Here is a 26,316-nt window from a genome sequence, read left to right as displayed (position 1 = left end):
GCTGGTAATAATTGGAAGGTCTGCAGTGAGAATCAGTGAAAATGACGAGTAATTGTGAAGTTACGGTGTGCTTATAGCCAACAACTGTTATAAATCCAGCTATGCCCTTCCCTTGTATCTACCGATGGGGAACACAAAATACTCTTAAGTTGTCCATAGAAAAATGCTTTGCACAGTATAATTGTACACGAATGTTGAGAAATGGCATGTACTTACAGATCAATAGATCTCGAGAAGACAGAAGACACTGTTAGCAGAATGCAACCAAACGGCCCACGTTCAAACTAGAATTTAAGGGAAAGTAAAGTATTTTGTAAGTGATTACATATGTTGGGTTATTATTGTAGCCTGTTTATTTTAAAGCTGATCTCTGGGCATCAAGTGCTCCGAAACTCCCTTTGCCCCCCCCCCCCCCAACTCATCGCCATGTTAGACTACCTACATTCCTTTTACTTACCTTAATCCATGGTCAAGTGATACTCCAGGTCCAATGTTTTCTACCCTCTTAGACCGCAGAGTGGATGGGTCCTTGTTTGGAGAGCTACAACATTGCCTGGGTGTCATGGACACTTCCTACTGGCTGTCCAACAGTGGGGTTGTCAGGACAGGAATTTGAACCCATGACCTCTCCTGCATCTGGCAGTGGTTCTCCTTGCTGAGCCACCTGAGATGCTGGACAGCACCGGTCTTATCCTTTGGACTTTCTTGTCTTGTCTCATTTCTGGTGAGCCTTAAACTCTTTGCTCCTCACATGAGCTTCCTGATGTAAGCCATGTTTGTAAACTTCCTGTTTGCTAGATTATTCTGTTCTCTCTGGCCGACATCTTGTTCCATGTATACCTGCAGCTGTCCATATCTCCACTGCCACTCATTACCGATCTTTGGCTTGTTCCTGGACTACTATTCAGCTTGATCCCAATCTGCGACCACTTGTTACCGGCCTTTGGCTTATTTACTGAGTACACTTCTGTTTGATCCCTACCTGCTACTGGACCCCAGTTTGCTCACCTGGTCCTGGTTTGGTCCTGGTGGGGACCGCTACTTGGTGAATACTGGTAAGTGCTTAAACCACGTACCTCAGGTGAGCTTGCATCATCAGCCTGGGTGACCTGCCTATTTACTTATCCTGCTGGTAAGTGGGAGCCTCTCTACTGCTATAGCTACTGGTCTCCGAGTTGACCATGACAGGGGTCCGCTATGGCTCAAGAAGCTTGCACATAGTGAAGGTGTCACAATAAGGGGACAAGGTCTGCATGGTCTAGAGCAGTGTTTTTTAACCTGGGTTCGGTGGCAACAGCCCAATGAGAAAGAGAGCTCTGCCCGCACCTCCTCCTCTCTTTAGTATTGGCGGCAAAACAGAAAGCTGTGCTGGCTACCCGACATGTCCTTAGCAACTGATGATGCCATTGGTTGGTAGGACCTGGTCGGGCAGCCAACCCAGCTTTCTGTTTTGCCTGCAATAGTACAGAGAGGAGGGGAGAGCTGAGAGGAGGTCCGGGCAGAGTTCTTTGCCTCCGCTCCATACACAGGAGTTAACATAGCTCTCCTTCTCCTCAATCACAAGATTTAACAGAGGCTCTCACATCAAAATCTACAGGAGGGAGAGGAGCTGGGGGGAGAAGAGAGAGCACACAATCCACACCTCCTGACCTCTCCTCCCCTCTGCTGCTGTCATCACTTCTGTAGGGACAGATTTTTTGCTAGGAGGGGGTTCGTGCTAAGAAGGGGATTGGGGGTGGGGGGCTATTGGTTAATTTGTGCTAGTGGTAACGTGCAAAAAAATGTGTTTTCCCATACTGAACAAAAATAAGTTTCCTTTTGCAGAAGCTTATAGCGGTGCCAGTAATTCTTAATGATACCCCCACGTATCTAGAAAATGCGCATACTGTCACTACTGCTAAAACGCATGGTACCGTGGTACCATGTGTTTTGGTGCTGAGCAATTTTAAAATCATGCGGTTTCACATGCATAGAGCAGCTCGTTAAACAATGCAACATAATGGAGCTTGCAAAAAAAAAAAAAAAGTTCATATGCTTGGATGCACCTCCTGATGTGAACAGGTCCTCAGACAGTGCGCAATTCTAAAGGCTGCCTTGACTGAAACCAGGTTGAAAAACACTGGTCTAGAGGAGCCCAAGTAGAAGGTGTTTTGAAATAAAGTTTTATCTGCATCCGTTTTTTAGTGAGAGGCTTGCAGTTTCCTTTGATGAATGTCTCTGAAGTCGAGATAAGCAGAGGTGAGTGTGCACCCTGGGTTGGGTAGAGCATAAGTATGGGGAAACGGTTTTGTGTATATTTTCTTGACAAGCCTTTATATGGACATCCACTCATATGCTGCATGCTTCTTTTTTTTTAATATTTATTGCGTTTTCTAGCGGAAGAATAAACACATGTACATAACCGAGTATGGCAGCAAGTACGCTCGGTTCACACTGGGACGGCTTCAAAGTCGCCCGACTCTGAAGCCGCCCTGTGCAGCGGGGCTTGCAAACGACTTCTCTAATAGAAGTCAATGCAAGTTGCCCCCAAAGTAGAGCAGGAACCTTTTTCTAAGTCGGAGCGATTTGAGTTGCTCCAATTAGAACGGTTCCTTTGCACTGTATGAAGCGCGACTTGTCAGGCGGCTAAGTCTCCTGACAAGTTGCCCCAGTGTGAACCGGGACTTAAACAAAATACTCAGTAAAACCAAAAGTAAAGATCAAATAGGGATGGGTAAGAGTAAATGGGGGGTGAGGAAGATTTACCCGTAAACATAGAGATGGCATAATATGCCAGTGCATAATAGAAAACAAAAAACAATATATTGAACATTTGTACCCTCCGGAGTGGAAGCATTGTTAATTGTATCTGGGTGGTGAACTCAGAGAATTGTAAAAAAACTACAATACTAACAGTAGGGGCAGTCTGGTGTGGTGGAGGAAGTTGAAGCGGTTCGAGAGTTTTGTGTAAGCGTGGAGGTTTCAGGATGGTGAGGAAATGGAGGGATCTGACAGATCGGATACCCTAAGATTACCTAGAGAGTTGGTGAGGTGCTACATGACTCTTTATCTTATTGGTTTACACAACGTTGATCCAAAGTGAAAGGAAATATTTTCATATTTACTGATACCAGAGTATGGTCTATCCAAAAAGACAAATCACATAAAAAATAAAAAAAAAGGCTGCATAAGATTTTTACCTGATTAATATTTTGTTGAAGAAAAGTTAAAAGATCATCATATTTTTTAAAATTGTATAAGATGAGCTGAAAGACAAGAATGAATACGTAGGGTGAAAACAGTAGCAAAAAACATGTTGACTAATCCACAATTCCTGGTCCCAGTTTTGTGTAATACAAAGTAATTGATGCTCTCATTCTGATAAATATACGCACGTAATATCGATCTTACATAGAATGACTTATTTATTATTATTTTTGCTAATGAGCATTCAGTTTCCCGAGGAGTTTCTTTTTTATCACTATTTATCATTACTTATTACACCGAACAAAATGATAAAATGCAACACTTTTGTTTTTGCCCCCATTTTTCATGAGCTGAATGCAAAGATCTAAGACTTTTTCTATGTACACAAAAGGCCGATTTCTCTTAAATATTGTTCACAAATCTGTGTTAGTGAGCACTTCTCCTTTGCCGAGATAATCCATCCACCTCCCAGGACAAAAAGCCTTTTCCCTATATCCCTGGACAGATGGTTATCCCCTGTGGGCAGGGGGCTTCTTAGAATCTGGAAGCCCCACAGCATGATTATTGCACAGGTGTGCCTTAGGCTGGCCACAATAAAAGGCCACTCTAAAATGTGCAGTTTTACTGTATTGGGGAAGGGGGGGGGGGGTCCAAAAACTAGTCAGTATCTGGTGTGACCACCATTTGCCTCATGCAGTGCAACACATAACCTCCTCTTCAATGAACTGAAAAATAATTCTTGGCCCAAAGGTAGAACCACCAGTGAATGATGATCAATAAAATCAATAAAAAACACTAAAAAGTCCCATAGTCCATTCAGCCAGAAATGCAGGAAATAAAGCTGATGATCAATAATGTGTAGTGCACCATGGATCCAAATTGCCGTGAAGTATATAAGGATCACCAATATTCCACCACCAAGTGCCAGGGATAGTATAAGATGGCAACTCACCAGACCTCAATGCTCATTAACTCTCGAAAATGAGCACTCAGCGTGTTTAACAGCAGTATGGTCAAATGAAGAGATCAGCCTCCCAGTACATCAGTTGGTCATCAATACCCAGGTACTCAGAACCCCAGCACCAAGGGGAACCCACCATCGAGGGAGATTTACAGCCCATAAGAGGGGGTCTTCTTGCCCAGGAGAGAGGCTGAACCTGGGAAGGCCACAAAACTGAGTGACAAACACCAAAATTTGTAATCGTCCGTCCCCAGATGACCAATTTTCGTTTAATGTGTATGCAGGACGTCCGTGAAAAATCGGATACGAAAGACCGCGCATGATCTGAAGTTGCTGACGACCCGGAAGTCTAGAAACAAATGTCCCAAAAAAAAAAATAAATAAAATCGGACGAGAAATTTTGTGAACATTTATGCAGTGTCAACTAAAAACGGTTATGAACGCTGAGCAAGAGAGAGAAAAATCAGAGGATATTTCATCCGATTTCCGTCAAGTGTGTACGAGCCTTAACACAGATTTAGACAGATTTGTGAACAATATTTGAGAGAAATCGGCCTTTTGTGTACATAGAAAAAGTCTTAGATCTTTGAGTTCAGCTCATGAAAAATGGGGGCAAAAACAAAAGTGTTGCGTTTTATAATTTTGTTCAGTGTACTATTATTTCTTGTTATTATTCGTATATCTGTCAATTTCTATTCAGGAATTATTTTATATACACACACACTACAGGTACATAACTGTATATGAGAAACTAAGCACAGAGTGATTTGTATTTTTCCCTGGAGAGATACCGTAACATACATCTCACATTTGTATATACAGCAATATTCTTACACTTTCTAGGATTCCATCAGCTTTATATTTCCCAGCTGGAGTGAACTGCTGCCTCCCGGATGACCTTCAATGACAAGCAGAGCACAATATGAGAAACTCTTAGAGTTTAAAGTGGTTGTAAAGTTAGTTAACACAATTACTGGCGTCCCCTCTGTTATAACAAGCAATACATCACAGGGTTTGTGTGTTTTTTTTTAAATTAAATATAAGTGCCGCGCTACATTCCCTTCATGATCTATAGTGTGCCATCCACTAATGTGCCAATATATACAAGTGATATAACGTAAAAATCCAAAATATATACTATCAACATGTGATATATTTCACAGTTCATATATTCCCGTGGGTGGTGATTATTCCAAGGCAACGTGATCTATAACTTCAATCCAATATAGTGTTACAAACAATGATGTTCTCCAAAATAAAGTGATGTGCCAGTGGTGTGAACTGTGGAATATATCACATATGTATTGCATGTTGACAGTATATATTTTGGATTTTTATGTTGTATATATATATATATATATATATATATATATATATATATATATATATATATATATATATATATATATATATATATACACACACACACACACACACACACACACACACACACACACACACACAGTGCCTTGCGAAAGTATTCGGCCCCCTTGAACTTTTCGACCTTTTGCCACATTTCAGGCTTCAAACACAAAGATATAAAACTGTAATTTTTTGTGAAGAATCAACAACAAGTGGGACACAATCATGAAGTGGAACGAACTTTATTGGATATTTCAAACTTTGTTAACAAATAAAAAACTGAAAAATTGGGCGTGCAAAATTATTCAGCCCCTTTACTTTCAGTGCAGCAAACTCTCTCCAGAAGTTCAGTGAGGATCTCTGAATGATCCAATGTTGACCTAAATGACTAATGATGATAAATAGAATCCACCTGTGTGTAATCAAGTCTCCGTATAAATGCACCTGCACTGTGATAGTCTCAGAGGTCCGTTTAAAGCGCAGAGAGCATCATGAAGAACAAGGAACACACCAGACAGGTCCGAGATACTGTTGTGGAGAAGTTTAAAGCCGGATTTGGATACAAAAAGATTTCCCAAGCTTTAAACATCCCAAGGAGCACTGTGCAAGCGATAATATTGAAATGGAAGGAGTATCAGACCACTGCAAATCTACGAAGACCTGGCCGTCCCTCTAAACTTTCAGCTCATACAAGGAGAAGACTGATCAGAGATGCAGCCAAGAGGCCCATGATCACTCTGGATGAACTGCAGAGATGTACAGCTGAGGTGGGAGACTCTGTCCATAGGACAACAATCAGTCGTATACTGCACAAATCTGGCCTTTATGGAAGAGTGGCAAGAAGAAAGCCATTTCTTAAAGATATCCATAAAAAGTGTCGTTTAAAGTTTGCCACAAGCCACCTGGGAGACACACCAAACATGTGGAAGAAGGTGCTCTGGTCAGATGAAACCAAAATCAAACTTTTTGGCAACGATGCAAAACGTTATGTTTGGCATAAAAGCAACACAGCTCATCACCCTGAACACACCATCCCCACTGTCAAACATGGTGGTGGCAGCATCATGGTTTGGGCCTGCTTTTCTTCAGCAGGGACAGGGAAGATGGTTAAAATTGATGGGAAGATGGATGGAGCCAAATACAGGACCATTCTGGAAGAAAACCTGATGGAGTCTGCAAAAGACCTGAGACTGGGATGGAGATTTGTCTTCCAACAAGACAATGATCCAAAACATAAAGCAAAATCTACAATGGAATGGTTCACAAATAAACATATCCAGGTGTTAGAATGGCCAAGTCAAAGCCCAGACCTGAATCCAATCGAGAATCTGTGGAAAGAACTGAAAACTGCTGTTCACAAACGCTCTCCATCCAACCTCACTGAGCTCGAGCTGTTTTGCAAGGAGGAATGGGCAAAAATTTCAGTCTCTCGATGTGTAAAACTGATAGAGACATACCCCAAGTGACTTACAGCTGTAATCGCAGCAAAAGGTGGCGCTACAAAGTATTAACTTAAGGGGGCTGAATAATTTTGCACGCCCAATTTTTCAGTTATTTGTTAAAAAAGTTTAAAATATCCAATAAATTTCGTTCCACTTCATGATTGTGTCCCACTTGTTGATTCTTCACAAAAAATTACAGTTTTATATCTTTATGTTTGAAGCCTAAAATGTGGCAAAAGGTTGAAAAGTGCAAGGGGGCCGAATACTTTCGCAAGGCACTGTGTATGTATATATATATATATATATATATATATATATATATATATATATATATATATATATATATATATATATATATAGGCACATTATTGGATGGAACACTATAGATTATAAAGGAAATGCAGCCCGCCACTTATATTGAACTGGATACATTGTGCACATATTATGGGATTGTGATCAGTGTCAGCAGCTGGCTCACGCAGTGACACAGATTACAAATTCAGATTACTAGTGGACTCACATGGTAGCTTGCGTGATTCTCTGTGTTTTTTTTTTTAATTCTGAAGCTAAATACCATATTTCTCATCGCCGCTGTGCGGCCACGTGACCTCCTGCCACTCTCCATCCCATATCTAAGGATACAGCGGGAGGAGCCAAGATTGACATCAGTCGTGAGGTCACGTGACTGCTCAGCGGCGCTGTGAAATAAAGTATTTAGCTTCAGAATTAAAAAAAAACAAAACACAAACACTGATGTATAGTTATAAAACACAGGGGATGCCAGTGATTGCCCTCACCAACTATACAGCTACACTAAATAGCGGCAGGAGGGGAGGGGAGGAGATCGGCTCACACACTAGGAACTGACAGGCAGGGAGGGAGGGAGAGACTCTAAACACAGGGGGATGACAGAGGCACGTAAACTGACCACTTGTATCATGGATCAGCAGCCATAATTACCGTGGTCAGTACACACAAGAGGACACAGGAACAGGCAGGATCAACCAGGTATTTTACAGCATAGAATGGGACAAATTACACCGCAGAAGCACTATGCTGTTGATCTTGCTTTAGAGCAGGGGTCTTCAAACTATGGCCCTCCGGTTGTTCAGGAACTACAATTCCCATCATGCCTAGTAATATCTGTGAATGTCAGAGTTTTACAATGCCTCATGGGATGTGTAGTTCCGCAACAGCTGGAGGGCCGTAGTTTCAGGATCCCTACCGGATCATTTTTTTTTTTATATTTAAAGGTTACAACTGCTTTATTAAAACAGAATACATTTAAATGTGTTGTACAAAAAGGGAAACTACAGTCATTTTAACGTTTTTTCTTTTTTCCACTGAAAGGAGAGTAACAAAGAAGGTGATTATTTACATTAATCTGACCAGATAGACGGATGCATAGATACGGATTTTCTGTGCCTGACCTGCTTTGCCTTGAATGAAAACACATGCATCCAAAGAAAAGCAGGACAGGTGTGCATGGTACATACACATGCACTCTTGGCTGCTGCAAATGGTTAAGTAGTTTAGCAAAAAGACACTGGGCAGGGCTGACACCAATAAGTCCACAAAAAAAATGTGTGTTGTCAGGACACAATAAGGATTAAGAGCGGAGTGAATTTCTGACAGATCAATAACTATTTGCAAGTACTTGCAGGGTCTTCAAAGGCATAAAACATGTGTATTGAAGAGATGTAATGTATGTATTTGCTTGACATACCGTACTTGTAAAGTAAATGGGTATCAGTTTGACCTACTTACAAAGTGACAACTGCTTGCTTACAGTCTCCAGCACGCCATAAGATGTCAGTGATGGCTCTGTACAGGCAGTTACTTCGAACGGTGTCTGAAGGACGCAGTGCCCACCTAGAAACAGAAACGCAGCGTCATCAAATCAAACTGCACACAGCCGGGCGGTGGGAATCCTAAGACTTTCTGATATATTTTACAAATGATTAAAGTGCAAGTCCTGCCGAAACTTGTTTAACCACTTCTGGACCGGAAGGATTTGCCCCCTTAATGACCAGACCATATTTTGTGATTGGGCACGGCGTTACTTTAAAGGACAATTGCGCGGTCGTGCGACGCTGTACCCAAATAAAATTGATGTCCTTTTTTTCCCACAAACAGAGCTTTCTTTTGGTGGTATTTGATCACCTGTGCGATTTTTATTTTATGCGCTATAAACAAAATAAGAGGGACAATTCTGAAGAAAAAAAAAAAAAAACAATATTTTTCACATTCTGCTATAGAACATTCCCGAAAAAAAAATTTACAAATCAAAATTTTTTAACATTTTAGGCCAATTTGTTTTCTGCTACATATTTTTGGTAAAAAAACCCCCAATAAGCGTATTTTGATTGGTTTGCGCAAAAGTTGTCACGTCTACCAACTACGGGAAAGATTTATGTCATTTTTATTGTTTTTTTTTTCTAGTAATGGCGGTGATCTGCGATTTTTAGCAGGACTGCGACATTGCGGCAGACAGATCGGACCCCTAACTGAAATTTTTGACACTTTTTGGGGGGGGGGGGGGGAACATTACTCCAGTAATCAGTGCTAAAAATGTGTTTACAACAGCTGACCGTTCTTCTCTCTCAGCGGGGAGGTATCACGGATGTCAGGCGGCAATCGGAGCCGCCTGCCCCGTGCAATCGGAGCCCCGCTGACGAGCACCACCGGCAAGCGCTCGCCCCCTAGCTGAAGGCGCGCGACCGACGTATACCTACGTCAGTTTGTGCAGAAGAGGCTGCCTGCCACAGTATAACTGCGGCAGGCGGTCGGCAACCGATTCATTTTGGATGGAGTGGGGATGTGTTAGAAGCCTTGTCAGGTTTTGACTGTTTTCCGGGGCTATATTAGAGAGAGATTTTTTCTCGTTGTGTCTTGATGACAACAGTTTACCAGACAGCAAATAAGGGACAAATTGCAGAGTCACAGAAAGAAATAAAAATGTTTTTTTTCAGTAGAGTAGAAGAAGGATAAAATCCCTGTTAGATTTGTGTCCTTGTTGCAGAATTTTACTTACTCCCTGTCGGGTAAAACCGCAGCCGGACAGGAAGTGTTCTCTTCAGAACCTTAAGGCACTTTTGCACTGCAAGTACCGGCTCAGCTCCACTCGGCCCTGCTTGGCTCGGTTTGGTTTTCCACTGCATGGTACTGCATGGTACGGTGTTGGAACGGTTCTGTACGGTTTGGTACGGTTTACTTTTCCACTAATAGTAAGTGGGTGGGATAACAACGATTCTCTGACCAATCAGTGGCTAGTAGTGACAAACAGTCAAGGCTGCATGCAAAGGATTGTGGGATATGGTACCGGTACGGCCCTCTTGGAACCACAACCGAGGTGGTACTGTTTAAGAGAGCCGTACTGTTCGGTTCCATGTAGTGGAAAAGAGCCGCTGTACCGTACCGAACCATTCCAACACCGTACCATGCGGTACCATGCAGTGGAAAAGCGCAAAATCGAACCGAACCATTTGGTTCCATGCAGTGGAAAAGCGCCATTAGAGAGCAGCAAAAAACAGGGGGTTCGGATTCTACCAAATTTAAAAGCAGTGGTTACACCCCTCTGTGTCTCATAGCAAACATGCAACATCCTTTTTATTTATATCAAAATCAAATAAACACTGCGCTGGCGAGGGGAACTGCTAGCACTTGGAATAATGATACAAGCTTCCAAAAGACAAAAACAATAGACAAATAATGCAGCACTAATAACAATAAAAGCATTAATATGACCTGATTATAAAAATGATCATAATGAAATTAATAAATAGGAATAATAAACAAGTTCATATAACGTCCATAGAAAGTGATCAAATCCAGGGGGAAAAAAAAACAAGAAGGTAGATGACATCACCGATCCCAAAGGAACCACAAAACAGTGAGAAAGGGTGATCAGAGAACCAGGAGGGAAACTTCACACCCTCTGTGATAAGGTAAACTCCTTACCAGATCAAGTGGACCACTAGATTATAAGTGGTCACACCAGGTATCACATCTATCCATAAGGGATGGTCATTTATCCTCCAATGCGTCAAGTTCATTAAATACCGAGTAGTCAAATCAGATGAACGATCGAACCTCCGTCCAGGTGGTCAACATTCCTCACACTCATGAGGCATGAAAGAGAGAAGAAGCTCCCATAGCGCATTGATAGATATAGCATTTAATAAAAAAAAAAAAAAAAAAGATCAATTGCACTTACAACGGACTGGACATAATCAGGCGTATAGACAGTGATATTGTTGCGGCGTTCCTGTGGGCTTCGCTCCACTAGCCCTGACTTCTAGGAGGGATACCGGCCACCCTCCAACAAGAACCGAGAAGTCTGATGTCGTCACCGTCGTAGATCATGCCCTACATGTTTCGTCATAAGTGACGTCTGGGGGTTGGTCTGGGCAGTGCTGCATCACAGGCACTACCTTAAATGGTGCAGAGACGTCATCTTAACTTTTGGCAAAGTACCCATAAAGCAGTAAGCGAAGAAACGAAAGCAGGAACACCCATAAAAACCTGAGAGCAAGCCATCTAGTGGACATTTAGATGATGGCAGAAACAAGAAGACAGAAAACAATACCAAAAGGCACACATAATATCATGCAAAAAAAAACGGTATAGTTAAAAATTCTATATATCCATGAATGGGTCCTATTGACAAAACCACAATAGAGATAAAAATTTCAATTGGAATAGAAAACCTACAGAAACGCCGCAACTTACAAAAAATACATAAAAAAATTACAAACTTCAATAACCTCATATTAAAAAATGCAGACTGGGAAACAGATAAAATGAAAAATTAATAATACATGTAAAACAAAAAAATAAAAAAAAAAAAAAAAAAAGGAAAGAAATAAATATAAAATAAAATAAAAAAAAATAATAATAAATATAATAAATAATGAAAAATATAGAAACGAAATTAAGCATTGTTAATAAAACAATTAATGTCCCAATCCACATTAAGTCCAAAAGGGACTTAGGATCTCAAATAAAAAATCCAACGGATTTCAAGTCGGGAAATGGCCTTAACCATGTTAGTGCCCCTCCAATTTGGCATAACTTTGTCTATGGCTAAAAAGGTAGTCCCTTCTAGACTCCTTCTGTGGTGTCTATCTTAGGGTCTAGACAGGTTATGCCCAATGAAAACTCGTTTGATGTTACGTACACGTTCCAACAAGTGCACATGTAGCTCCCGCTTAGATCTTCTAATGTACTGTTTAGAACAGGGGCATTGAATTATATATACCACGTATCTAGAACTACACGTAATAAAAGTATCAATCTCATACTCTCTATGCATGTATTGACCGAAGCATGGTACATCTCCCCCCAGAGCCGGTTCACACTACCGCGACCAGAAAGTCGCCCCATGAAGGAGCGACTTTTTAGCGTGACTTGTTTAGAGACTTGTAAGCGACTTGTAAGCGACTTGGAAGAGACTTGGAAGAGACTTGGAAGAGACTTGGAAGAGACAGGCGACTTTGTCTGTGGGGAATGCCTGGCTAATCTTTTTCTTCTTCCTGGAAAGTCTGATAACAAGTCCTTGAAATAAGATAAGGATCCTACTTCGAGGCGACTCCCATTGGAGTCTATGTGCACAAGTCGGATAGAGGTCGCCTTGAAGTAGTAGAGGAACCTTTTCTGAAGTCCGAGCGACTGCAGTAGTTCATATTAAGACGGCTCTCATTCATTTACATTGAATTTGTGATGACAAGAGACTTGGGGCGACTTGAGGGCACACAATTCGTGTCCCAAGTCGGAGTAGTGTGAACCGGCTCTTAAAGAGTTAACCGAACAAATATTGAATTTTCTGCATGGAAAAAAACAGTTAGAGATTGGAAGAAAGATAAGGTCTTAGAAGGATCAATCACGTTTGGTGCAACTCTGTGTCTCAAAGTTGGAGGTCCTCTAAAGATCACCGTAGGGCGCTCTGGTAACATCGGACCTAGTACCCTATCATTTTTTAAAATGCTCCAATACCTCTGAAGTATCTTTTTAATAGGAAAATGCTGGTTGGAATATCTGATAAATATAAATATAATTATATTTATAAAGATATAAATCAGGATCATTGATCAAGGCACTACGTAACAGGGTTTGCTTATCTAAGTCAGCAGGCTGTTTAATGGTATAGTCAATATCAGATTCCGAATAACCTTTTTCCAATAATCTGGCTTTCAGAGTATTAGCCTGTAAATAAAAATGCTCAATACTCGTGCAGTTACGCCTAGTCCTCTGAAACTGGCCCTTAGACACTGCATCCAGCCAGACTTTATGATGGCAGCTAGACCGAGGAATGTAAGCATTGCAGTCAGTATCTTTAAAGTATGTAGATATAACTAGCTGCTCTCCCTGTACCTTGATATTCAAATCTAGGAAGTGCAGCTCAGACTCACTCATCTCATATGGCGCTTTTCCACTGCATAGAACCGTAACGGTTCGGCACGCTTTTGTGCTTTTCCACTGCTGGTACCGCATGGTATAGGGTCGGAACGGTTCGGTACGGTACGGTATAGGTTTGCTTTTCCACCGCATGGAACCGAACGGTACGGTACGGCTCTGAAAAAACAGTACCTACTCGATTGTGGTTCCAACAGGTACCAAACTGGTACCATATCCCACAATCCTTTGCATGCAGTCACTACTAGCCACTGATTGGTCAGAGAATCCCACCCACCCCGTTGTTATCCCACCCACTTAACTTTAGTACTACTTTAGTGGAAAAGCAAACCTATACCGTACCGTACCGAACCGTTCCCACACTATACCATGCGGCACCAGCAGTGGAAAAGCAAATCGGGCCAAGCAGGGCCGAGTAGAGCCGAGCCGGTACGAGCCGGTACTTGCAGTGGAAAAGTGCCTATACTGTAAAGCTATACCCTTGATATTTAGGTTTAAGTTCTCAAAAAACGTACTCAGAGAATCAGGATCACCCTCCCATATAACCAAAACATCGTCTATATACCTTCTCCAGAGTCGTAGCTGTTCAGGGGGTCGAGTCCAGATGGTATCTAACTCCCAATGTGCCATTAACAAGTTGGCAATACTGGGAGTGAACTTGGCCCTCATTGCTACTCCCCGGGTTTTGTAAATAGAAATTATTCCCAAACCAGAAATAATTATGACTGGTGGCAAAATTGAGTAAGGCAATTAGAAATTCCTTCTGAAGTGATGGGAGAGACCAGTCCTGATTCAGGAAATACTGGACTGCTTCAAGACCATGCTGATGTGAGATAATCGTATACAAGGAGGCCACGTCTGCCGTGGCCAACAAGTATCCATCCTTCCATACGAAATCCTGCAATAGGGTAATCACCTGAGTGGTACTTCTAATGTATGCAGGAGTTCGAACTACCAAAGGTTGAAGGAATTCGTCCACATATTTTCCTATCCTCGATGTCACAGAATCTACTGTATGCCACTGATGACAGGGTGGCCTGGAGGTTAAGAGTCGGTTCTCACCGTGGCGACTCAAAGTCGCCCGTGCAGCACGACATCATCGCGGCTTGCAAACGACTTCTCATAATAGAAGTCAATGCAAGTTGCTCTGACCTCGCCCAAAAGTAGTGCAGGAACCTTTTTCTAAGTCGGAGCGATTTGAGTCGCTCTGATTAGGATGGTTCCATTACACAGCATGGAGCGCTACTTCTCAGGCGACCAAGTCGCCTGACAAGTCGGAGTAGTGTGAACCGGCTCTTAGTCTCCATTCACACTAATATGACTTGTCAGGCGACTTGTCAGCCTGACAAGTCGCGGTCCATTGTGTGGTACGGGAACCATTCTAATAGGAGCAACACAAGTCGCTCCGACTTAGAAAAAGGTTCCTGTACTACTTCAGGGCGACCTGGAGCGACTTGCATAGACATTCATTCTGTGAAGTCCGTGCAAGTCGTGCCAAAGTCGCGCTGCACGCGACTTCACAGGTCGCCCCCGAAGTCGTGCCGCTTCAGTGTGAATGCGGTGTTAGACTGGTGTCAGGCCTTTTAGTCCCGGTTCACATTTGTGCGATGCGGGAACGCTGCGAATATACAGCGTGTTCCCGCATCGCATCACACTGCCATATACGATACGCAGGGGGTGTCAATTAAAAGTTAACGACACCCCCAGTTGAGATCGCATATTGCAGTGCGATCTGCAAGTTCGCACAGAATCGGATCGCACTAGTGAGAACCACCATGCGATCCGATTCTGCTGCGGATTAAAAAAAGGGTTATGTGCATGTTTGGTGCGATTGCGGTGCGAATTCACCCATACAAACTGTATGGCTGAAATTTGCACCGCACAGACATCGTATGTAATTTAGGAGCAGTGCGCTCCGAATTAAATGCGATCTCTGTGATCGCACTAATGTGAACCGGCACTTAACTCTTTTCTAAATTTCACTGTGGGGTTAGATACCAGCATGACATAGGTCTAGCGATCAGAAAGGAGTCCGTTCATTTCTTCCATATAGCCACACTTGTCCAAAAGTATAATTCTGCCTCCCTTATCAGCAGGGCGAATTATCAAAATCTCTACGCTCACAGATCGGTTTAAGACTGAACTGTAAGGATGAATCTGTCTTAGATTTTAAAATCCTAAACTGTTCCACATCCTTCAAAACAACCTCTTTAAAAACTTGCAAGGAATTTTTTTTAAATAAAAGCTAGATCTTTAATGCACTATGGGAGCTTCTTCTCTTTTTCACGCCTTATGAGTGTGATTGACCACCTGTAGTATTGTCGAACGGAGATTCGATCGTTCATCTGATTTGACTACTCAGTATTTAATGATAAACTTGACGCATTGGAGGATAAATGACCATCCCTTATGGATAGGTGTGATACCTGGTGTGATCACCTATAATTTAGTGGTCCACTTGATCTGGTAAGGAATTTACCTTATCACAGAGGGTGTGAAGTTTTCCTCCTGGTTCTCTGGTCACTCTTTCTTACTATCTGTTTTGTGGTTCCTTTGGGATCGATGGCGTCATCTACCTTCTTTTATCCCCCTGGATTTGATCACTTTCTATGGACGTTATATGAACTGGTTTATCCTATTTATCAATTTCATTATGATCATTTTTATAAGCATGTCATATTAATGCTTTTATTGTTATTAGCGATGCACTATTTGTCTATTCTATTTATTTAGAACACCACTTCAAATACCTGGTAAACCTGCCAGTCCCCAACTCACTGAAGTGCTTACTGTTTGTTACTGGCTATTAGGGATAGACCGATATAGTTTTTTCAGGGCCGATACCGATATTTTGTTCACAACGTATCGGTATCAGCTGATATGGGCCGATATTTTGTACATTTAAACTTTTGAAAAATAAAGACAATTTTGACACAAATCTGGTACTGAACATGTTAATTTTTGTTTAATGCTCAATGGCTGGCTTGCTGGCACCCTGTGGTGGCTGGCTGTCTGGCACCCTGTGGTGGGTGGCTGGCTTGCTGGCACCCTGTGGTGGGTGGCTGGCTGGCACGGGGGCTGTGGATGGCTGGCTGGTACAGGGCCTGTGGGCGGCTGGCTGGCACAGTGCTTGTGGCTGGCTGGTACAGGGCCCGTGGGTGGCTGGCTGTCTGGCAACCTGTCTGTGGGTGGCTGGCTGTCTGGCAACCTGTGGTGGGTGGCTGGCTGTCTGGCAACCTGTGGTGGGTGGCTGGCTGGCACAGTTCAAGTGGGTGGCTGGCTGGTACATGCCTGTGGCTGGCTGGCTGGTACAGGGCCTGTGGGTGGCTGGCTGGCTCGCTGGTACAGTGCCTGTGGCTGGCTGGTACATGCCTGTGGCTCACTGGCTGGCTCGCTGGTACAGTGCCTGTGGCTGGCTGGTACAGGGCCTGTGGTTGTGAGTGGCTGGCTGGCACCGGGATGCTGTGGGTGGGTGTATGGCTGTGATACACTCCCGTGAGACTAGTCCCGACTCCAGACGAGACTGTCCAAGGTGAAGGAGGCAGCCTAAGAAAGCAGAATGACATCACAAAAATATCTGCAATATCGGTCAGTTCTGGGGCCGATACTGATATATCGGGGAAAGTGCATATCGGCCTTGCCGATAATTGGTCTATCCCTACTGGCTATACTAAGCATGGAAGGAGATCTCTGCTGACGTAGTCAGATTGTGTCCTTTAGGCTCCATTCACACATGTCCAGTGCAAAATTTCCCCTATGTGTTCACTGTAAATTTGCAAAGCAGCTGTTCAGCTGCGAATTCAGATGCTCTGCCCTCCCCACCCCAAACCACCTTTTGCCCATGTTGATTTAGACAAGGACCTCTTACCCACAACCCTGGGCATTGCTTGTGGGGGGTCTGTGGGTGGGGGGCTTACTGGAATATGTACCCCCCCACATGAATGAATATGAGGTACATTGTACCCCTACTTATTCACCAAAAAAGTGTCAAAAAGAAAATAAAAAAAACAGAGACAGTTTTTGACAATGCCTTTATCACAAAAACAAAAAACAAACGAAAACAATATCCCACGGTGTAGATCCAGGGTTTTTAGGGTCTGCGGAGGCTTTCATCGTGATTGACGATGGATCTACACCGGGGGACATTTATTACAAAACACAAGGAATTGTCAAAAACTGTCTGTGTTTTTTGATTTTTGACACTTTTTGGTGAATGAGTAGGGGTACCCTATACTCATTCACATGGGGGGGGGGGGGGGGGCGGGATCTGGAGGCCTCCCTTCCAGATTCCGATAAGCCTCCCATCCACAGACCCATACAACCACAGCCCAGGGTTGTGGGGAAAAGGCCCTTGTCCTAAAGCACACCCCCACCCCCAGTTGAGGACATTTGGCCTGGTTTGGTTCAGGATGGGAGGGGCTCGCTCGTTCCCCCAACCTGGCCTGCCAGGCTGCATGCTCAGATAAGGGTCTAGTATGGATTTCATGGGGGGGACCCCATGTCTTTTTTTTTTTTATATTTTGGTGTTGGTTCCCCTTAAAATCTGTAGCAGACCCAAAAAGACCTGGTATGGATTTGGGGGTGGGGAGAGAAGAGGATGCCCACGCTTTTTTTTTTTTGATTGAATTTGTGTTCAAAACTGATGAAATGTGCGATTCAGATGCACTTCCATAGAAAGCAATAGCCAGGCGTTCGTATCTGAATCGCACCGTAGTGCTTAGAAAACACACAGGACTCTTTTTCAATTCTCAGCAACTGTCGCTGCACCGCATATACGTGAACAGGCTCCATAGAAAAGGCAGCCGGTTCACATGTCATGCGAATCGGATGAGGTTCAAAAACGCATTCCATTCACATATGTTAATGGAGCCTTACTCTTCTCTGGGATATACAGGACAAGGTGCCGATTCACATTGTGTCTGTAGTTCCATAGATAGCCAGTGACATCACAGGCTGACACCCAATGGCAGCCTGAGGGAGAGTATAAAGCAGAGTAGAATGCAGGAAGTCATGAAGGGGACCATCATTTTCCACCGACATCTACAATAGATTGTCAAAAGTATTGGGACGCCTGCCTGAACCTTAATGGCATCCCGGTCTTAGTTCATAGGGTTCAGTACTGAATTGGCCCACCCTTTGCAGCTATAACAGCTTCAACTCTTCTGGGAAGGCTGTTTACAAGGTTTAGGAGTGTGTCTATGGAAAGGTTTGACCATTCTTCCAGAAGCGCGTCTGTGAGGACAGGCACTGATGTTGGACGAGAAGGCCTGGTTCACACTCTCCGCTCTAATTCATCCCAAATCGGATTGAAGTCAGAACTCTGTGTAGGCCAGTCAAGTTCCTCCACCCCAAACTCACTCATCCATGTCTTTATGGACCTTGCTTTGTGCACTGGTGTGCGGTCATGTTGGTACAGGGAGGGGCCATCCCCAAACTGTTCTCACAAAGTTGGGAGCATGAAATTGTCCAAAATGTTTTCGTATGATGATGTCTTAAGAGTTCCCTTCACTGGAACGAAGGGGCCAAGCCCAACTGCTATAAAAAACAACCCCACACCATAATCCCCCCTCCACCAAATGATTTATGAGATAATAATGAGCACTGTATGCAAAACTACATCTGAGAGGTGTAGAACTGGGGCCAAAAGCGGGTCAGTCCCCTGGGGTGGAGACACTGAGGCAAAAAAAGGAATAGATCCAGACCATGACCATACCAGAACCCAAATAGGCTAAGGATTGCATGCAGTTTCAGCGTATGCTTGAATTCTAAACATAGTCATACAGCATATAGCGACTTTCCATTATGCAGAGTGTTTAAATATCTTCTGATTTTACGTTCCCAATATACAGCCCTAAGAGTATTTGGTAGGAGTCACATTTAGGCAATCATAACCAGCAATTATTCCATCATGAGGCTGAATTGCAATACTGTATATGGCACATGCAATCCTCCTTTAACCACTTGCCGACCAGTCACATTGACTGTACTGCGGCAAAGTTGTTCGTTATCGTCTGGCGACGTAGACCTACGTCACCAGACGATCCCCTCTCACGGCGGGGCGCGCGCGCCGCCGGAGGCTCGCTCCCACTTCATTCAGTTACAGCGGAAGTCGGGCCAGGGGAGGAGCGGTGGTGATCACCGCTGCTCTTCCCCGATCGTCTGGGATCTAGTGTGGAAATCCGCCCGCTTGTGTAAACAGAGCGGGCGGATCTCCTAAGTGACAGGCAGGGTCAGATTGCAGGGTTCAGCATAGCTGAACCTGCGATCTGTCCTTGTGTCACTCAGTCACCTCCCCCCACACACGTTAGTAAGCACCAGGCATATATTAACCCCTCCCTCTCCAATAAAAATTAACCCCTTCCCTGCCAGTGTCATTTTTACAGTATGTATAGCACTGATTACTGTAGTAATGTCACTGGTACCCCCAAAAGTGTCAAAAATGTCAGTCAAGGGTCCGATCTGTCCGCCGCAATGTCGCAGTCCCGCAGAAAAAAAAAAAAACCGCAGATCGCTGCCATTACTCGTTAAAAAAAAAAAAAAAAAACACCAAAATCTTTCCCTTAGTTAGTAAACGCAATAACTTTTGCGCAAACCAATCAAAATACGCTTATTGTGATTTTTTTTACCAAACATATGTAGCAGAAAACAAATTGGCCAAAAATTAAAAAAAAATTCGATTTTTACATTTTTTTGGGGGGGAATTTCATTTAAAAAAATGTGAAAAATATTGTTATTTTTTCAAAATTTACGCTCTTTTTTTGTTTATAGCGCAAAAAGTAAAAATCGCAGAGGTGATCAAATACCACCAAAAGAAAGCTCTGTTTGTGGGAAAAAAACGGACATAAATTTTGTTTGGGTACGGCGTCGCACGACCGCGCAATTGTCTGTTAAAGTAACGCAGAGCCGAATCGCAAAATATGGCCTGGTCAGGAAGGGGGTAAAACCTTCCGGTCATAAAGCGTTTACAAATACGCTCATTGAGAATTTTTTTGTCAAAGACAGGTAGCTAAATACATTTTGGCCTAAATATATGACAAAAATTGAATATATTGGATATTTTTTAACTGTCAAAGTAGAAAAATATTGTTATTTTTTCAAAATTTTTGCATTTTTTATTAATATTGCAAAAAATAAAAAGCGCAGAGGTGATCAAATACCACCAAAAGAAAGCTCTGTTTGTGGGGAAAAAAAGGACATAAATTAGTTTGGGTTCGGCATCGCATGACCGTGCAATTGTCAGTTAAAGTCGCACAGTGCCGAATCGCAAAAAGTGGCCTGGACGTAAGACAGCAAAATCCTCCGGTGGTAAAGTGGTTAAAACTCATGTGTCAGGCATCCCAATACTTCCAGACAGATCTTTTAGCTGTAATCCCACCTCCTGTTCAGCAGAAAAGCGTTGGGGAACAGGTGCCTGTGGTCACATGACTGCTGAATTAGATATCTCATGTATTTGGTAGCCTTTTTAAAAATAAATGGGTTGAATGTTTGAATGATGTGAATTATATATTATGGGAGAGTATTTAAAACAGTTCACAGATTACAACATATTCATATGCAATATATTGATTCAAATACATTTCTTGTTTTTTTTAGCCAGATAACTAAATATGTACAAACCAAATTTTCATTATCAAGCACCATTTACGGTTTCTTCTGAAATATACATGCCAAAAGTACAATGACTTCCCTTATCTGTCCATTACCTGATATCAGAATCTCTCCCAAACAGAAGGTTCTGTAACATACAAGCCTGAACCGCAGCCAAAACTCCACAGGGCCCCCCCTGAAACAGAGAAAGCACTTCATTTACACATAATGCACAGCCCTGTGTATGATCTATAATGCCATTGTATCTAGTGCACATTACCAAGCTCCATACTTAAAGTGATTTTAAAAAATGGGATTTTTGACTTACTGTAAAATCCATTTCCCTGATGTTCATTGACGGACACAGCTCCTGATCTTCATGACCATTGGGTTATACTGCCCTCTACAGGAGTAGGACACTAGGCAGAAAAAGAATCTGGCTACACCTATGGGCAGTCCCAGGGGGTATACTCCCTCTCTCTGCTATAGTTATTTGCAAAACAAAGCATCCACAGATGGCAACACATCCACTTTATAGAACTTTGTAAAAGTGTGCACCGAAGACCAGGTGGCCGCCTTGCAAACCAGCGTCACTGACGCCTGATGATGGAAGGCCCCGGTGACACTAAGCGTCCTAGTAGAGTGCGCCTTGACAGGAACCTGACCCCTGATGGAAAAGGCCTGCACCACCATCTGTCTGATCCATCTGGAAATGGTCGCAGAGGAACCAGACAACCCTTTCGGAGGCCCGTCCATGAGCACAAATAGAGAGTCTGACTTCCTAAAAGACTTCGTAGCTGCCAGGTACACCCTAATTACCCAGACCACATCCAAGGCAATTTCCTTCGGATGTTTTGGCCTAGGATACAGGGAAGGCAACACAATGTCTTCATTCAAATGAAAATCAGACAGACAGCCTTCGGGAGGAACGACAGATAGGGGTGAAGAACCACCTTATCTTTGTGAATCAACAAGTAAGGTGAACGACAGGATAACGCCACCAGTTTCAACACCCTGCACGTAGAGGTGATAGCCACCAAAAAAGCAACCTTCTGAGACAGCATAAGCAAGGGAATCTTCCAAAGGTTCTCAGAGGAAGCTTCTGGAGGACCGAAAGCACGACATTGAGGTCCCAAGGCAGCAACGGAGACCGCACTGGAGTAACCAAATGTCTGACCCCCTGAAGAAAGGTACATACAAGGGAGTGTGTGGCCAACGGACGTTGGAAGAAAACCGCCAAAGCCGACACCTGGCCCTTGATGGTACTCAAGGCCAATTTCTGTTTAACCCCCCATTGAAGGAAGGTCAAGATCCGAGCCACCGAGAAGGAGCGAGGATGAACCTCGTGAGACTCACACCACGCAATGTACGTCTTTCACGTACGATGACAGATCTTCCTAGATGTACATTTCCTAGCTTTTAACAGCGTTGGAATTACCAACTCAGACAAACCTCTATCTATCATCACCTGGCGTTCAACAGCCAAGCCAGCCGTCAAAGCCAGCGACTGTAAAGCAGGATGGAAGATTGGCCCTTGGGACAGCAGATCCTCCCTGAGAGGAAGCTTCCAAGGAACGTCGGCGACCAGCCATACCAGATCAGCGTACCAAGCCTGGCAAGGCCAGACCGGAGCCACTAAGATTACCGGAATCCCCTCTGCCTCGATCCTGAGTAGAAGCCTGGACAGAAGCATGAGAGGAGGGAAGGTGTAAATCAGAGGATACTGACCCCATGGGGCCACACGGGGGAGTCGGTAGAAGCACTGGAGGGTGGCGGGGAGTCTCCTCCTGTCGTCTTTAAGAACAATCAAGCTGCCACTATGATCGTTCTTACGGTGCAGGGAGTCACCAGCTGAAAAACAGGATCTCTGTATTATGCCTGCAGTTGCACCCACCATTCAGATATCTCCACTCAAAGCCCAGGAAGTGGTAAACTGTATGGGTTGTTTTATAAGGTGAGGGTTCACATACATTTTAATGCCTAACATAATGCCCCAATTATAATATAACATGCATGCAGGCAGTCCAGCAGATATGTACGAAAAAACATTCTGGGTCCATTGACAGCACACTTCCAATACTACAACGCACGTTCCATTCAGTTTGATTGGTACCCCAATACAACATAGATGCTGTGCAGTACACTGCAACACATGCTAACACGCCATAGTGTGTTGCAATACAAATTCTGTGACACATCAGATTTTGTGGACATTTTGGTGTGCGTTGGCAGCCCATTATTTTTAATGGGCTGCCTTAACATATTGGGGGGAGATTTACTAAAACGGGAGCACTCAGAATCTTGTGCAGCTGTGCATAGTAACCAATCAGCTTCTAACTTCAGTTGTTCAATTAAGCTTTGACAATACAACCTGGAAGCGGATTGGTTTCTATGCAGAGCTGCACCAGATTTTGCACTCTCCAGTTTTAGTAAATCTCCCCCAATGTACCATAGCATAATGCACCACAACAATGTAAATGAGCCTGTAGTAAATTGATCAGCAAATGTAAGCTAGTACAGCCTTTTTCAACCCGGGTGCCCTGAGGTTTCTTCAGGGGTGCCTTGGCAAACTGCCTAAAAATTGCCCACAAATTGTATACAAGCTGGCGTGTGGATGAAGGCTGCCTTTTTTTTTTTTTTTTTTTTTTTTTTGCCTTTTTAGTTACACTAAAGGCCCGTACACACGTACCGATCGTCGGCCGAAAAGCGTCGGCCGACGACCGATCTTTCGATTGTAGGCTTGTTAGTATGATGCCTCCGACAGCCATCAGCGCACATTCTGCCGACAAGAATCTGTCATGCAAGCATTAAATATTTTGTATGCCGACACCAGAGCGGCCGATTGTTCGCCAGTCAGTACAGAATTCGACCGACAGACCGCAGATTTGCAAGACTGGGCATGCTCAGAAAAGAAAAAACACAGGGAAAGTTAACCATTACATGACATCACTTCTGCAGTCGGCTGTAGTCGGTAGACAAAATTCTTGTGCAGTCTTTGCACTTTTCAACAGACACCGACAGCCCGGGGACAAAAGACGGCCGATCGTTCGCCGACGATCGGTACGTGTGTACGGGGCTTTAGTCACAGGTTTTGATTGTGCACCATTCCAACCTTCTAGCTGTCGGCATTCTAATGATCAATGGCATTATCAGTTGATAAGGAAGATGTCAGTCACCTGTATAGCATCCTTGTCTGACCCTCCTCTGTCCCTCCCCATCAGCGTTGGGATCACATTAGCTAAGTGATGGAGAAAAACTGAGGGAGAAGAGAAACTTTGGAATACTAATCAGTACCAGTTTGCAAAAGTATATTTGCTTTGGAAGAATAAGTCACCTCTAACGTTGGGTGTCCTTCTTGGACTTGTGGATGTTGCTGCATTATATAAAATTATGAGAATAGCTTTTACATTTTAGAATGGGGTGTCTTGAGACTGTCCATAAATTTTAAAGGGTCCCTCGAGATTTCCATCATTTTTAAAGGATGCCTTGACTGAAAAAAGTTTGAGAAACACTGTGCTAGTAAGTAACACACAAGAATGAAAATTAGCCATACTTTAGGATTTTTGAATGATTTTGCTCTTTTGTATTTCTGTAGTGTGTTCAGTAGCTTGCTTGGAGTTTAAAGTGATTGTAAAGGTTTGTGTTTTTTTTCTTAAAAATAACAAACATGTTATACTTACCTGCTCTTTGCAAAGGTTTTTCATAGAGCAGCCCTGATCCTCCTCTTCTGGGGTGCCCTGGCGGTGCTCCTGGCTCCTCCTCTTCATCGGTTGCCCCCACTGAGAGCTTTCCATGGGGGCATCCGTGCTCACGAGTCCCACTGCTGCATCCATTGACACAAGACAGCAGAACTCCGCCCCGTGTCACTGGATTTGATTGCCCGCATTGGGAGCCAATGGCTCCTGCTGCTATCAATCTATCCAATGAGGACCCAAGACATCGGCTGGAGCCGCTGGGCTCGTCGCTGGAACAATCGGGTTTAGGTAAGAAAAAAGGGGAGCTGAGGAGGGCAGCTGCTGACATCCGATTTTCTTCCTTTCAGTTCTGTTCCATTTTTTGGAACGGAACAGAACCCTATTTTTCCTCCGTTCAAAAAACGGAAAGGAAGCAAAATCGGATGTCAGCGGTGTCATCCGCTGACATCCGCAATGCCCATAGACTTACATTATGTCCGTATATCATCCGCAAACGGATGGGATGATATGCGGACACACGGAGCGGATGACACAAATGTCATCCACTCCGTGAAAAAAAAAAAAAAGTGCCGGAGCGGATCGCAATGCGGTCCGCTCCGTGAGAAAGAGCCCTTAATGCATTGAATGCATTAAGGTGAAAAATCAATGAGACTTTACAACTCCTTTAATAACAGATGCAGATAAAAATGGAACAATTCTTATGAAATATACCTTTTTCTGCACAAAGCCGTACTTTAAGTCCTCAATATTACAGAAAGTGAAGCTCTGAATTTTCCATTCTTCACTGAAGCAGCGCAGAGGAGATCCGAACAGCAGATTTTTTAGCTCCTAAAATGCAGAATTTGGTAACGTTAATGGAAAACTGTAGAGTATTTCAAGTATAAACATTTTGGGTTTTTTTTTGGTGAAGTTTACATGGACATGATATTTTATGCAGGTTCCAGTTTTTCAATGGGTTTTTTTTTTTTTCCTTTTGATTACTGAATTATACATAAAATAAAATAAAAATAAAACAGCTCCTTTAAACCAACAAAGTTGCCTTCTATTTTTGCATTGTTATTTTACAGCAAGAAATGGTAATACACAATGAAAATAGCCAATACACACATAGAACTAGTGGTAATAGAAAAACCTTCATCCCCAGTAGTACATACAGGAACAGTGTTGAGTGGAGCCAGAGACTCCATCATTTGCTTAAAGCACTGAGTTTGTATTTCAGTTTATATAATGGCAGTGCAGTATTTATAGCCTGGGGGGGGATGGTTGTTTTTGGGGTGAGTGAAATGCGTTGGGGAAGTGGCTTGGCTGAAGCCTGGGCTGAGTCTGTCATTTCATTCACATATCCACAGGGTCTTGCACTGATGAGCGGCACATAGGACCTTTTTTGCCTGTTGTATCATTGAAGCTAGGGTGGGCACTGTCCTTGCCAGCACTCCCACCAGCGGTGTACTACAGGAGGAGAAATGGCTGGAGCCTTGAGCGGCACCCCCTATTTGTTGTCTGGTGACAGTATTTATAGGCCACATTCATTCCCCATTGGAAGATTTCCGTTCTTTTAGTGTTCTGATGTCAGCCCAAAATTTTGGATTTTCTTTTACTTTCGATGATAATGGTAAACAGGACAAATAGAGAGGGCAAATGTCCCTGACAGGGGAAGGGGGGGGGTAGG

The 26,316-nt window shown here is 43.4% G+C and overlaps 1 protein-coding gene across 1 annotated transcript in view; it reads right to left on the bottom strand.

Annotated features, from left to right (window-relative positions):
- Positions 1-26,316, bottom strand: part of MINDY4 (MINDY lysine 48 deubiquitinase 4) — a 71,180-nt gene that overhangs the window by 13,726 nt on the left and 31,138 nt on the right. The window contains exons 8-13 of the mRNA XM_082259057.1: positions 25,359-25,475; positions 21,069-21,148; positions 8,719-8,823; positions 4,982-5,045; positions 3,180-3,245; positions 217-284 (exon numbers count right to left, since the gene is read on the bottom strand). Of these exons, the coding sequence (XP_082115183.1) occupies positions 217-284; positions 3,180-3,245; positions 4,982-5,045; positions 8,719-8,823; positions 21,069-21,148; positions 25,359-25,475 (500 nt within the window). The remainder of the gene's footprint in view (positions 1-216; positions 285-3,179; positions 3,246-4,981; positions 5,046-8,718; positions 8,824-21,068; positions 21,149-25,358; positions 25,476-26,316) is intronic.

The sequence above is a fragment of the Pelophylax lessonae genome (genome assembly GCF_965119305.1).
Source record: "Pelophylax lessonae genome assembly, chromosome: 5".
Taxonomy (NCBI): Eukaryota; Metazoa; Chordata; class Amphibia; order Anura; family Ranidae; genus Pelophylax; species Pelophylax lessonae.
This window is presented reverse-complemented; position numbering and strand designations above follow the sequence as displayed.